The 13,665-nt window shown below is 38.1% G+C and overlaps 1 protein-coding gene across 2 annotated transcripts in view; it reads right to left on the reverse strand.

Moving 5' to 3' along the window:
- SLC44A5 (solute carrier family 44 member 5) overlaps positions 1-13,665 on the reverse strand; it is a 403,850-nt gene that overhangs the window by 55,585 nt on the left and 334,600 nt on the right. For both annotated transcript variants that reach the window (XM_059137458.1, XM_059137460.1), the window contains exon 8: positions 613-741. In XM_059137458.1, the coding sequence (XP_058993441.1) occupies positions 613-741 (129 nt within the window). The remainder of the gene's footprint in view (positions 1-612; positions 742-13,665) is intronic.

A 13,665-nucleotide genomic window follows, 5' to 3' on the forward strand; every position in this document is an offset into this window, starting at 1 on the left:
AAGACACAATTTTGAAAGTGTGTATCTATGTCTTAGTCACATTTTGAGTCTCTAATTCTTCATTTTTTGTTTTCTGGAAAAACAGCATCTTCTCTAAGTTAGAAGCCATTAATACTATTTAAATTAATGGGGCTTTAGAATTCCTTCTTAAGTCCCAAACCTAGGTAGGGTTTGAGGATTTTATTCTTAAATGAATAATTATCAAATTGAGTTTGGAAGTAAAATTCTACTTGTTACTAAGTCATGGATCTTCATCACCACATTAATGAAATGATAATATTAATATTGCCATTAGTTAGCTCCTAGATCTTGATGACAGGGTCCAGCCAAGTAGAGAATTTGTTGGTTTCAGGGAATAGTTAAAGCTAAAGGTAACTTACCAGGCTTAAGAGTTTTGAATAATACCCAAAGTCTACACGATGATATGCTATAAATGGTGCATGTAAATTTGTATGTACACATGCATTTGTGTCTTAATGGAATAATAAATAATAATTTCCTAGAGGATTTAGGAGCTTGTCCATTACAAATGCTCATCTTATACTTGAGATTGAAACAAGAGTTAAAGTCTTCTTTTATATAAAGTCTAGTTTTAAGTTTAAACACTCATACCTTCACAGGCTTAACAAAAGGGGATTTGCAGAATTGGCTGTAGTATGTCCAATAGTGTTTGTTTTTTCTGTATGAAAATTGTATTTCCATGTAGGTTAGAAACTTTTCTGGGCACTTGGAGACACAGATCTGTGAAGAAAAGGAAAACACAGTGGTGGAGACTCAACTGAATTGAATAAACCAAGGAAGTATCTGTAAGATTAGACTTCTAAGCTATCTACCACTACAAGAAGCAAAGCACCATTTTCCATCAAAGAAACTTGCATCAATTTTCTAATTTATGTAAAAAATAAAATTTCATGTAATAGTTATCAATCTCTACTTCTTGCCTTTTGACAATGATTTGTGTTAAGACAATAGATGTACAATGACGGCTTGTTTTTAACATCTGATTTTGGAATAATTGTAGATCTACTTGTAGCTGTAGAAATAACATATTCCACCCAGTTTTAATCAATGGTAATAACTTGTACAATTACAGAACAATATCACAACCCAAAAATTGGTATTGTTACCACCCATTAACCTTATTTAGATTCTACCAGTCTTACATACACTCATTTATTTGTGTGTGTATGTGTGTGTGTGCATCCATGCATTTACATTTCTATGCAATTTTATCATATTTAGATTCATGTGACCACTACCACAGGACAGTGATGGATTTTTTTAATAAAATATTCCCTTATTAGTTTCTGAGTTAGTAGATAAGAGTATAATGCAAGATTAATTTTTCGCAAGATTAATTTTGCCTGTGTAGTTTATGTATATTCAGGGTTAGAATCTTGCTTCCTTTCCTATATATGAATAAAATTGTCATTAAAAATGCTCCAAATATTGATAACTTATGCCACTAATAACTATCCATGTCAGTGAATTCTCAACAATTCTCAAAATATAATATTGGACTTACTACTATAAGAAAATAACAAAACTGGGACTATTTGTGGCACTCATTATTATAGTCTTTTACAAACAACACCAGCCAAATGTGGGCAGAGAGTTCACCAATGCAATTATTTTACATTAATGACTTTAGAGGGCCTATTAATACCAAACCAGATCACTGTGACTACTAGTCTACAGAGCCATTGTGGAGTGACTGAAATCTAAGTATAGACTCCACAGAGAGAAAGCAGAATCCAGAAAGATACACTCTATCAGTTTTGCTTTTGTTTGTAATTTAAAAAAACAAAAAGCAAAAAACAAAGATCCCATTAAGCCATCAGAGTTGCAGTCCCTAGACATTTTCTCCCCCACCTTTTGGTTCCTCCTTATGAAAGTCTTCTCAGCTCTGACTTGCTCCACAAGCCTGCTGTAATTTGTTAACTTCTCACTGGCCAGATTCTAGCTCAATCCATTGGCAGCTAGGTAAAAACACTGCTGCTTAGCTGACAGCTCTTCCCCATTATTTGGGTCATGTTTCTACTGCACACAAAAACATTTGGTGTCAACTCCACAGCTAAGGGAAGAGTTAGAAAACTAAATAGATATGTCAAATCTCACCGTTAATGTTGTTTTGTAGTAGCAGCAGCAGCAACTGAATTTCTTCTACAAGTTCTGACATGGCAAACAACCTGTCTCCACATTCACACCTCTGTATGTATCTCCTCTGTGTCAGTTACTCATATATACATAGGCATTCATGCGCAGGTGTGTGTGCACACGTGCACACACATACACACACACACCTCTAGAGGAAATATTTAAATTTCACAGATTTTTCTGCAAAAGCTGAAGTACTGTTTAGGGACATTCAAAGCCCCCAAGAGGCTCACTTTTTTTTTATTTTTATTTTTTTTAAAGAAGGTTAAGGTTAGGGGCGCCTGGGTGGCTCAGTGGGTTAAGCCGCTGCCTTCGGCTCAGGTCATGATCTCAGGGTCCTGGGATCGAGTCCCGCATCGGGCTCTCTGCTCAGCAGGGAGCCTGCTTCCTCCTCTATCTCTTTGCCTGCCTCTCTGCCTACTTGTAATCTCTGTCTGTCAAATAAAATAAATAAAATCTTAAAAAAAAAAAAAAGAAGGTTAAGGTTATCATCAATACAAATGTCAAAATTTCACTCTGATTGGAGCTAAGCTGACTGAGTAAACCTTTAACATATTGGAAGATACTTTACATTTAGACTTTGACAATAATATGGTTTGAACTTCACTAGTTCCCCTCTCAGGTAGATTTAAATGGATTTATAAAACGAATACTGAAAGTACTAATGCTTTCACAGGTCTTAAATGACAATAAGAACTACTGAGTTGGGACCATGATTTCTATATTCCTAAATACACACACACACAATGTATACTCCATATTAACAGTGCTGTGTATGCAACGTATACAAGAAAGTAATTACGATGGTAAAAAGTGGTTTGTTAAAGAGAAGCACATCAAATTTCATTCCAGACACAAACGAGCTTTAAAATACAATATAGCAACTTCTCTTTACTCTCTCCCTCTAGCAGACCAACTTGTTCATTTCAAATACGATGCTGATTAGTAGCAATCAACATATAATTAGCCAAAAATGAAGGTCACATTGAGGCACAGTATCCTAATTGATCACAGTCTGTCCTCTAAACGCTTGTGACACATGTCTGGACTATGCTGGCAGTTAACAAAAAACATAATGCATAAAAATATGGCTTGGATCAGTAGATAGACTAATGCCTGGCAGACTAAAAGCAAGTCTCCATGACTGGCAGCAAAAATACATTCTGACTCATTCTGCCTCTTTGTGTGACCACAAAGGGGCACTTAAAATATAGTTCTTCATCATTATTTTTAAATCTGCAATTCATATACTTTAACATTCTAATACAAATCAGAATTTGCTGAGTAGAAGAGCTATCTGTAGGTGACAACACTACATTTGCTATGAAAAAAGCATGATCTAGTGGGGTACTTTACATAAATGTAAATAAAATGTACATGGGTATATTAAAAAAAATCTGTACAAAGATATTTTTGTTTCCTCATGGGAATGATCAATCTGTACAGTGGAAAATTTCCTAGACTGGGAGTAGGAAGATATTAATTCACTCATTTATTCCTTCAACAAATACTTATTGATCATCTGCTCGGAGCCTGTTCTAGGCACTGGAAACACAGTGAATAAAACAAATAAAATTTTTGCCCTCAAGCTGTTTAATTTCTAATAGAGGAGAGATGGATAACAACAAATAAGTATAATTGTTTGTTATAAGATGGTAATAAGTGCTATGGAGAAAAATAAGGCTAGAAAGGTTAGAGGATAAAAGGTAGCTGAGTAAGATTCCAGCTTTATTTTATTTCTTTTCAATGTTCCAAAATTCATTGTTTATGCACTACACCCAGTGCATAAACTCCATGCTCCATGCAATGTGTGCCCTCCATAATACCCACCACCAGGCTCACCCAACCCCCCTCTTCCCCTCCAAAACCTTCAGTTTTTTTCTCAGAGTCCACAGTCTCTCATGGTTTGTACCCACCCCCTCTCCGATTTCCCCCATCTCACTTCTCCTCTGCATCTCCCAATGTCCTCTGTATTATTCCTTATGCTCCACAAGTAAATGAAACTATATGATAATTGACTCTCTCTGCTTGACTTATTTCACTCAGCATAATCTCTTCCAGTCCCGTCCACATTGCTACAAAAGTTGGGTATTCATCCTTTCTGATAGAGGCATAATACTCCATTGTATATATGGACCATATCTTCTTTATCCATTCATCCGTTGAAGGGCATTTTGGTTCTTTCCACAGTTTGGTGACTATAGCCATTGCTGCTATGAACATTGGAGTACAGGTGGCCCTTCTTTTCACTACATCTGTATCTTTGGGGTAAATACCCAGTAGTGCAATGGCAGGTTCATAGGGAAGCTCAATTTTTAGTTTCTTAAGGAATCTCCACACTGTTTTCCAAAGTGGCTGCACCTACTCGCCTTCCCACCAACAGTGTTAGAGGGTTCCCCTTTCTCCACATCCCTTCCAACACTTGTTGTTTCCTGTGTTGTTAATTTTGGCCATTCTAACTGGTGTAAGGTGGTATCTCAATGTGGTTTTGATTTGAATCTCCCTGATCGCTAATGATGATGAACATTTTTCATGTGTCTATTAGCCATTTGTATGTCTTCTTTGGAGAAGTATCTGTTCATGTCTTCTGCCCATTTTTTGATGTGATAATCTGCTTTGTGTGTGTTGAGTTTGAAGAGTTCTTTATAGATCTTGGATATCAGCCCTTTGTCTGTACTGTCATTTGCAAATATCTTCTTCCATTCCATGGATTGCCTCTTTGTTTTGTTGACTGTTTCCTTTGCTGTGCAGAAGCTTTTGATCTTGAGGAAGTCCCAAAAGTTCATTTTTTCTTTTGTTTCCTTTGCCTTTGTTTGCTTTTCCTTTGTTTTCCTTTGCCTTCTTTCATATCTTGAAAGAAGTTGCTGGGGCTGATGTCAAAGAGGTTACTGCCTATGTTCTCCTCTAGGATTTTGATAGATTTCCTGCCTCACATTTAGGTCTTTTATCCATTTTGAATTTATCTTTGTGTATGCTGTAAGAGAATGCTTGAGTTTCATTCTTCTACACATAGCTGTCCAATTTTTCCAGCACTATTTATTGAAGAGACTATCTTTTTCCCACTGTATATTTTTTCCTGCTTTGTCAAAGATTATTTGACCATAGAGCTGAGGGTCTGTATCTGGGCTCTCTATTCTCTTCCACTGGTCTGTGTGTCTGTTTTTGTGTCAGTGTCATCCTGTCTTGGTGATCACAGCTTTGTAGTAAAGCGAGAAATCAAGGAAACATGATGCCCCCAGTTTTGTTTTACTTTTCAACATTTCCTTAACAATATGGGGTCTCTTCCGATTCCATACAAATTTTAGGATTGTTTCTTCCAGCTCTTTGAAAAATGCCAGTGGAATTTTGATTGGGATAGCATTGAAAGTATAGATGGCTTTAGGCAGTATAGACATTTTAACAATGTTTATGCTTCCGATCCTGAGTATGGAATGCTCTTCCATCTTTTTGTGTCTTCTTCAAATTCTTCATGAGTATTCTGTAGTTCTTTGAGTATAGATCCTTTACCTCTTTCATTAAGTTTATTCCCAGGCATCTTATGGTTCTTGGTGCTATAGTAAATGGAATCATTCTCTAATTTCCCTTTCTATTTTTTCATTGTTAGTATATGAGAAAGCAACTGATTTCTGTACATTGACTTTGTATCCTGCCACGTTACTGAATTGCTGTATGAGTTCTAGTAGTTTGGGGGTGCAGTCTTTTGGGTTTTCCATATAAAGTATCATGTCACCCGCAAAGAGAGAGAGTTTGACTTCTTCATTGCCAATCTGGATACCTTTATTTCTCTTTGTTGTCTAAATGTTGTTGCTAGGACTTTTAATACTATGTCGAACAAGAGTGGTGAGAGGGGGCATCCTGTGTTCCTGATCTCAACGGGAAGGCTGTGAGCTTTTTCCCATTGAGGATGATATTTGCTGTGGGTTTTTCATAGATAGATTTTATGAAGTTGAGGAATGTTCCCTCTATCTCTATACTTTGGAGCATTTTAATCAGGAACGGATGCTGGATTTTGTCAAATGCTTTTTCTGCATCAACTGCAAGGACCATGTGGTTCTTCTCTCTCCTCTTATTGATTTGTTCTATCACATTGATTGATTTGTGAATGTGCAACCATCCTTGCAACCCAGGGATAAATCCCACCTGGTCATGGTGGATAATCTTTTTAATGTGCTGTTGGATCCTATTAGCTAGGATCTTGTTGAGAATCTTAGCATCCATATTCATCAGGGATATTGGTCTGAAATTCTCCTTTTTGGTAGGGTCTTTGCCTGGTTTGGGAATCAGGGTAAGCCTGGCTTCATAAAAAGACTCTGGAAATTTTCCTTCTGCTTCAATTTTTTGAAACACCTTCAAAGAGGTGTTATTTCTTCTATGAAATAGGTGTTATTTCTTCTATGAAAGTTTGGTGGCATTCCTCAGGGAATCCATCAGGGCCCGGGCTATTGTTTTTTGGAAGGTTTTTGATCACTGCTTCAATCTCATTACTAGATATCAGTCTATTCAGGTTGTCAATTTCTTCCTGGTTCAATTTTGGAAGTTTATAGTTTTCCAGGAATGCATCCATTTCATCTAGGTTGCTTAACTTATTGACATATAACTGTTGATAATAACTTCTGATGATTGTTTCTATCTCCTTGGTGTTGGTTGTGATCTCTCCCTTTCCATTCATAATTTTATTAATTTGGGCCTTCTCTCTTTTCTTTTGGATTAATTTGGCCAATGATTTATCGATCTTTTTTTTTTTTTTTTTAAAGATTTTATTTATTTATTTGACAGAGAGAAATCACAAGCAGATGGAGAGGCAGGCAGAGAGAGAGGAAGGGAAGCAGGCTCCCTGCTGAGCAGAGAGCCCGATGCGGGACTCGATCCCAGGACCCTGAGATCATGACCTGAGCCGAAGGCAGCGGCTTAACCCACTGAGCCACCCAGGCGCCCTGATTTATCGATCTTATTGATTCTTTCAAAAAACCAGCTTCTAGTTTTGTTGATGTGTTCTACTCTATTTCTAGTTTCTATCTCATTGATTTCTGCTCTAATCTTGATTATCTTCCTTCTTGTGTGTGGAGTTGGCTTAATTTGTTGTTAATTCTCCAGTTCTTTAAGGTAGAGAGACAGCTGGTGTGTTCTGGAATTTTCATTTTTTTTTGAGGGAGGCTTGGATGGCTATGTATTTCCCCCTTAGGACTGCCTTTGCTGTATCCCATAGGTTTTGGACCAAAGTTTATTCATTCTCATTGGTTTCCATGAATTGTTTAAGTTCTTCTTTGATTTCCTGGTTGATCCATGCATTCTTAAGCAAGGTGGTATTTAGCTTCCAGGTATTTGAGTTCCTTCCAAACTTTTCCTTGTGGCTGAGCTCCAGTTTCAAAGCCCTGTGATCTGAGAATATGCAGGGAATAATCTCAATCCTTTGGTATTGGTTGAGCCCTGATTTGTGATCCAGTATGTGGTCTATTCTGGAGAAGGTTCCATGTTCTCTTGAGAGGAATGAGTATTCTGTTGTTTTAGGGTGGAATGTTCTGTGTGTACCTATGAGGTCCATCTGGTCCAATGTGTCATTCAATGCTCTTGTTTCTTTATTGATTTTCTGCTTCGATGATCTGTCTATTACTGAGAGTGGTGTGTTAAGATCCCCTACTATTAATGTATTCATATCAATATGGCTTTTTATCTTAACAGTTGTCTTATGTAGTTGGCTGCTTCCATATTGGGGGCATAAACAATTACAATTGTTAGATCTTGGTGGATAGACACTTTAAGAATGATATAATGTCCTTCTTTATCTCTTACTACAGCCTTTAGTTTAAAATCTAATTTATCTGATATGAGAATCCATATCAGATGGATATTTTCTTTCTACCCTCCCCCCCTTTTTTTGAGGCCCATTGGCATGAAAGATGCTTCTCCATCCCTTAAATTTCAGTGTGGATGTATCCTTAGGTTCCAAATGGGTCTCTTGTAGACAACATATGGATGGGTCCTGTCATTTTATCCAATTTGGAACCCTGTGCCATTTTATGGGAGCATTTAGACCATTCACATTGAGAGTGATTTTGAAAGATAAATTTTTATTGACATCATGTTGCCTGTGAAGTCTTTGTTTCTACAGATTGTCTCTGTAAATTTCTGTTCTATGACACTCTTGGATTCCTTCTTCTTTTATAGGAACCCCCCCCCCCTTAATATTTCTTGTAGTCTGGCTTAGTGGTCCCATACTCTTTTAAACTTTGCCAGTCTTGGAAGCTCTTTATCTTTCCATATATTTTGAATGTCAGCCTTGATTGATAAAGTATTCTTGGCTGAATGTTCTTCTCTTTTAGTGCCCTGAATATGTCTTGCCAGCCCTTTATGGCTTGTCAAGTTTCTGTGAACAGGTCTGATGTTATTCTGATGGACCTGACTCTGTACATAAGGAATCTCTTCCCCCTCGCTGCTCTCAAGGGATCTTGTCTAAAATTATGATTCATCGGTTTCACAATCAAGTGTCTTGAGGTCTTTCTAGATTCATTGATTTGAGGGGTGATCTTTCTGCCTCTAGGACAGGAACACTGGTTCCATTCCCCAGATTGGGAAAATTTTCATGGAGAATTTGTTCAGGTATATCTTCTAGTCTTCTTTCTTTCTCCTCCCCCTCAGCAACCCAATAATTCTGGCTTTGGAACATTTCATGGCATCATTTATTTCCCTAATTCTGTTTTAAAGGCTTCTAAGCTTTTTGTACCAGGCCTCCTCCTGATCCTTTTTCTCTATCAGTTTGTCTTCTAGATGATTAATTCTATCTTCTGCCTTGGTTACCTGCACCTGAGAGAGTTCCATGCGGGCACTAGCCAGTGGCCTCTAGGACTGGCCAAGAGTCGGAACACTCTCAGCCTGGGCTTGAAAAATCTCAGCATGCTATCTCTAGTTGGGATCTCTGGGGAGGTCTGGATCCCAGACAGCAGTCCCAGCAGAGGCTGCACTGGAAGTGGACTCCCCGGACCAGTATCGCTTATGGTTTTAGTGGCACAGGGGTGCAGAGACAAGCAGGTGCTTTGGATGATCCCTGAGACAGTGGCTGGGGATGTGCACTGCCTGTGGGAGGTAGCCCGGCTCAGCGGAGTTTGCAAAAGGGGATTCTGTGTGTTCTGGACAACCCAGAGAGAAGCAGACTGAGGCTTCTCTCTGAGATGGAGGTCTGGGTGCAGTTTGCTTTCCATTAACCCTCTGAAAAGCCACAAAAAGCTGCCAAAGGGAAAAACAAAAACAAAAACAAAAACCCCAGAGAAGAAAAGCCTGAAAAAAACGGTTTCCACAGAGCCTAGCACCTTGATAGGGAGCAGGAGGACTCAACCCAAGCAAGACTGACTGAAAAGCAGCACAGCAGGCCCCTCCCCCAGAAAGCCAGCCAAAAGAACAAGAGGACAACCATCACAGGGTCCCCATAAAACTGTAAAACCCAAATATGAGGGGAAAACAAGATATTAAGCTCCCAGTATTGCCCTAAAACCTGTTATTTCATAGATACAACTTTTATTTTTAATTCATTCTCACTATTCTTATTCTTTTTAATTTTTTAACCTATTTACCATTACAATGAGTTTAATATAACATATTCCATAATTACCTTTTAACTTGAACTTTTTTCATACATATACCTGCGTTTTTCTTTTGCTTTTCTATTTTTTTAAAATATACACATAGATATAAGCTTAAGGTAATCCTCTTTCCCTAATCAACACTACCCCTATATATAAATGAGTTTTAATCTCCCTTTATCTCTGGAAAGCTGAGTCCTTTAACAAAGATATCAAGATACACCTAGGAAGAATCAAAGTAACCTTCCTTGGGCACAATGAGGATTTATAACCACCCTCTCATCTTTTTCTTCCATCCGTGTTTCTGTGTATTTGTTTTGTTCTAGTATTATATAAATCTTATCCTAGGGGTTCATTTTGGCTGGGTTCTTTTTCTTTTCTTGTCATTAACTTTTGTCAGTCTTTTTGTTTGTCCATTTTTGTTTGTATACCTTACAAACCTTAGTTTTGGGGCCCATTCTGGCTGGGTCTTTTCTTTTTGTTTTCTGTCTGTCTGTCTGTCTGTCTGTCTCTCTCTCTCTTTTTCTTTTTTCTTTCTGTTTGGTAATGACTTCTGATTGCTCGGAAGCATTCCAGGGTGCACCTTTCCTGGATCATGGTTGATATATTCAGCTACACATCCCCTCAACCACCTCTCACCAAAATGACTAGGAGGAGGAATGCTTAACAGAGGAAAAATTCAGAGACTGTGCCCTCTCCATCAGAGCCATTGGATATGCACATAAACAGTATATAGGAAAGGGAATTCAGGGTAACAATTATCCAGACAATAGCTAAATTGGAGAAAACTATTAATGACAGCATGGAATCAAGTAAGGCAGAAGTGAAACTGCCCAGGAAGAAGTTAAAATTGCTATCAATGATATCCAATCTTATCTAAATTCTCTAACAGCTAGGGTAACCAAGATTCCAGTTTTAAATGGGTAATCAAGAGAGGCCCTAAAAAAAAGGTAACATTTGAGAAAGATGTGAAGACTATTCATCAAATCATAGTCATTTGGAGAAAAAGTACTCTAGGTAGAGAGAATAGCAAAGTCCAAGGCTCTGAGGCAGGAGGACTCCTGGATCCTTTCACAGACAATAGATGGGTAATATAACCCGAGTGCAGTGAGCAGAGAGAAAGTAACAGCAAATGTAGTCAAAGGTGGACAGACAGTGAAGGATCCTGTAAGGCCACTGTTAAGACTTTGCTTTTAATCTCAGTAACCTGGGAAGTTATGGGGACAAGGCCTAAATGAAAGAGAAACATAAATGTGACATATTTAATAGGATCACTCTAGTTGCTGAGTAGAAAAGAGACTGTAAGGGGTAGAAATTAGGGCAAGGATAGAGTCAGAGAGACCAGTCAGAAGGTCATTGAACTAATGCAGAAAAGAGATGATGGTTTTATGAAAAAAGGAAGAGATGGTGAAAACTAATTTGGTCTAGGCATATTTTGAATGGAGATCAGAGGAATTAGCTGAAGTACGAGAGAAAAAGAGGAATGAAGAATTGATTCCATGGTATCTAAAGCTGGCCTTAACTGAAAGAGGGAAGACAGCTACGATGGGAAAATAGTTTAAAGGATAAAGTCAGAGGCTAGGAATTGAGTTTTAGAGATGTTAAATTTGAGATACAAACTAAATATCCATGTAGAGACATTGCACAGGTGGTTGGATATAAAGATCAAGAGATTAGGGAGCAGATTTATCTGGAGATATAAATTAGGGAGGGCAGCATATAGATGATGTTAAAACCATCAGACTAGATGAGATCACCAAAAGAGTAAATGTAGATTTTGAAAAGGACTAAGCTTGGTGATGGGAGGGAACTCCAACATTTACAAGGTGTTGGAAAGATGAAGAAAACCCAGCAAAGGAGACTAACGAGGAGTATCCAGAGAGTTGGGAGGAAACCTAGAAGCATGTTGTGTCCTAAAAGCCAAGTTAAGAAAGTGTTTTAAAGAGGGCAGCTTGAATGAACAATGCTGTTAGATCAAGTAAATGTGGAAATGAGAATTAGCCATTTGTTTAATAATACAGAGTTCAGTGGTATCACTTGGAAAAAATTGGTGTAGGAATAAAAGCCTGAATGAGAATAGAGGATTTAGATTCATTGAATAGAGACTATTGTTCTGAGGACTTGTGCAAAAAAGAGGTACAGAGATATGAAGCAGTACCTGGAGGGTGGGGTGTGTGGGATCAAGGAGAGAATTCTTTGAGACAGAAGAAATAACAGCATGTTTTATACTGATGGAGATGATTTAGTAGAGAAGGAAAAGTGGTAATTAAAAAACCCAAGGGCACCTGGGTGGCTCAGTGTGTTAATCCTCTGCCTTCAGCTCAGATCATGATCTCGGGGTCCTGGGATCGAGACCCACATTAGGCTGTCTGCTCAGCAGGGAGCCTGCTTCCCCCTCTCTCTTTGCCTGCCTCTCTGCCTAGTTGTGATCTTTCTCTCTGTCAAATGTATAAATAAAATATTTAAAAAAAAAAAAAAAACCAAACAGAACATTTCTGGAGTGCTGTGCTTGAATGTGTGACATAATGCACAAACGGATGGGCTGACCTTAAGAGCACATGCAGTTCATCCACATTATGACAAGGAAAAGCTGAACAAATAAATGAACACAAATGATGACAGGTAGGCAAGAGGATATTACTATAGGAGCTTTTAAGAGTTGTCTTCTGAACGCTTACATTTTCTCAGTGAAATAGGAAGAAAAGTCAGAGGTTGACAAAGAGATTGACACAGAGTTCTTAGAGGTTTAAGAGGAAAAGGTGTGAAATTGTTTTCTAGAAGGCTAGGCTAGTGAATAGACAAGGGGTTTGTAGCATGGTTGTGGGATAACACTAAGGGCCCACTGAGATTAGTGGTTCTGAATCAGAAGAACTATTATATATGTTTTCTCCAAAAATTCACAGCTGCCTGCATTTAGACATAGAATAGGCAGAGAGTTGCACTTAGCTAAGGATTGAAATTTTTTAAGGAAGTCCAACTACTTGGGAGGGGAAAAAGGAATTGAGGGTTTACATAAGGGAATGAATTTAAAGAGGAGTCATGAAATCTAAGACAGAGATGGAAATGAAAACATGAGGGAACTAAGGGATACTGTGAAAGGGTTAACATTAGGGATTTGTAGGTCCCAGGGAAATAGAAGGATTGTAATTGGAATGTTAGAGGGACTGAGATGGTCAGATATAGGGATGTTTGAAATTGAGATTATGAAGGGTGGTAACTACTGATATGAAGAGTTCAAATATTTGATCTTGGGAGTGGGTGGCTGTGATAGAAAATGAAGTCTTGTGATAGAGGTATTCACAGAACTAAGAGCCAATATCTCAAGTTAGCTTTTGTCTCAGCAGGAAATAAGATATCAAAATTCTTTGAGAGAAATGAGGAAGAGAGCAAGCAAGCAGATTTACAACTAGATCAGAGATCATCTTTGGGTGTGATTTACTAGTACATGGAGCAAAGAGGAAGCAAATAAGGTAGAAGCCTATTACATTTTTGAGGCAGTTATGCTGCCAAAGATTTCATGACCTAATATGAAAAGGCCTTTGACTGTTAAAATAATCTCTGACGTGCTAAATTTGCACAACAGGAAGGGAGCTTCAAAGTTCTATGGCCCTCAAAAGAGCATATATCTCCAATGCTCAGCAATGATGTGGTCTGAGGATAGCAGACAGGAAATAACATTCCAAGTAGTTGAGTAAAGGACCATAGGATGAAATGGGGAATATAATGCAGGTTGAATACGAATGTTTTCCAGTGCCATGCACCAGAAACCACTGTGCATTTATCACTCTTCCTTTTCCGATCTGGAGTTGTATTCTAATAGTCCGAGCCTCATTCTCCATTGTGCATTCAATGTAAAAACCTTAAAGAGGACTTACCACCCAGAGATCCTTGGACTTTGGGTTAAAGATAGTACTCAGTGGGATGCTGGGTTATC

The sequence above is a fragment of the Mustela lutreola genome, chromosome 10 (genome assembly GCF_030435805.1).
Source record: "Mustela lutreola isolate mMusLut2 chromosome 10, mMusLut2.pri, whole genome shotgun sequence".
Taxonomy (NCBI): Eukaryota; Metazoa; Chordata; class Mammalia; order Carnivora; family Mustelidae; genus Mustela; species Mustela lutreola.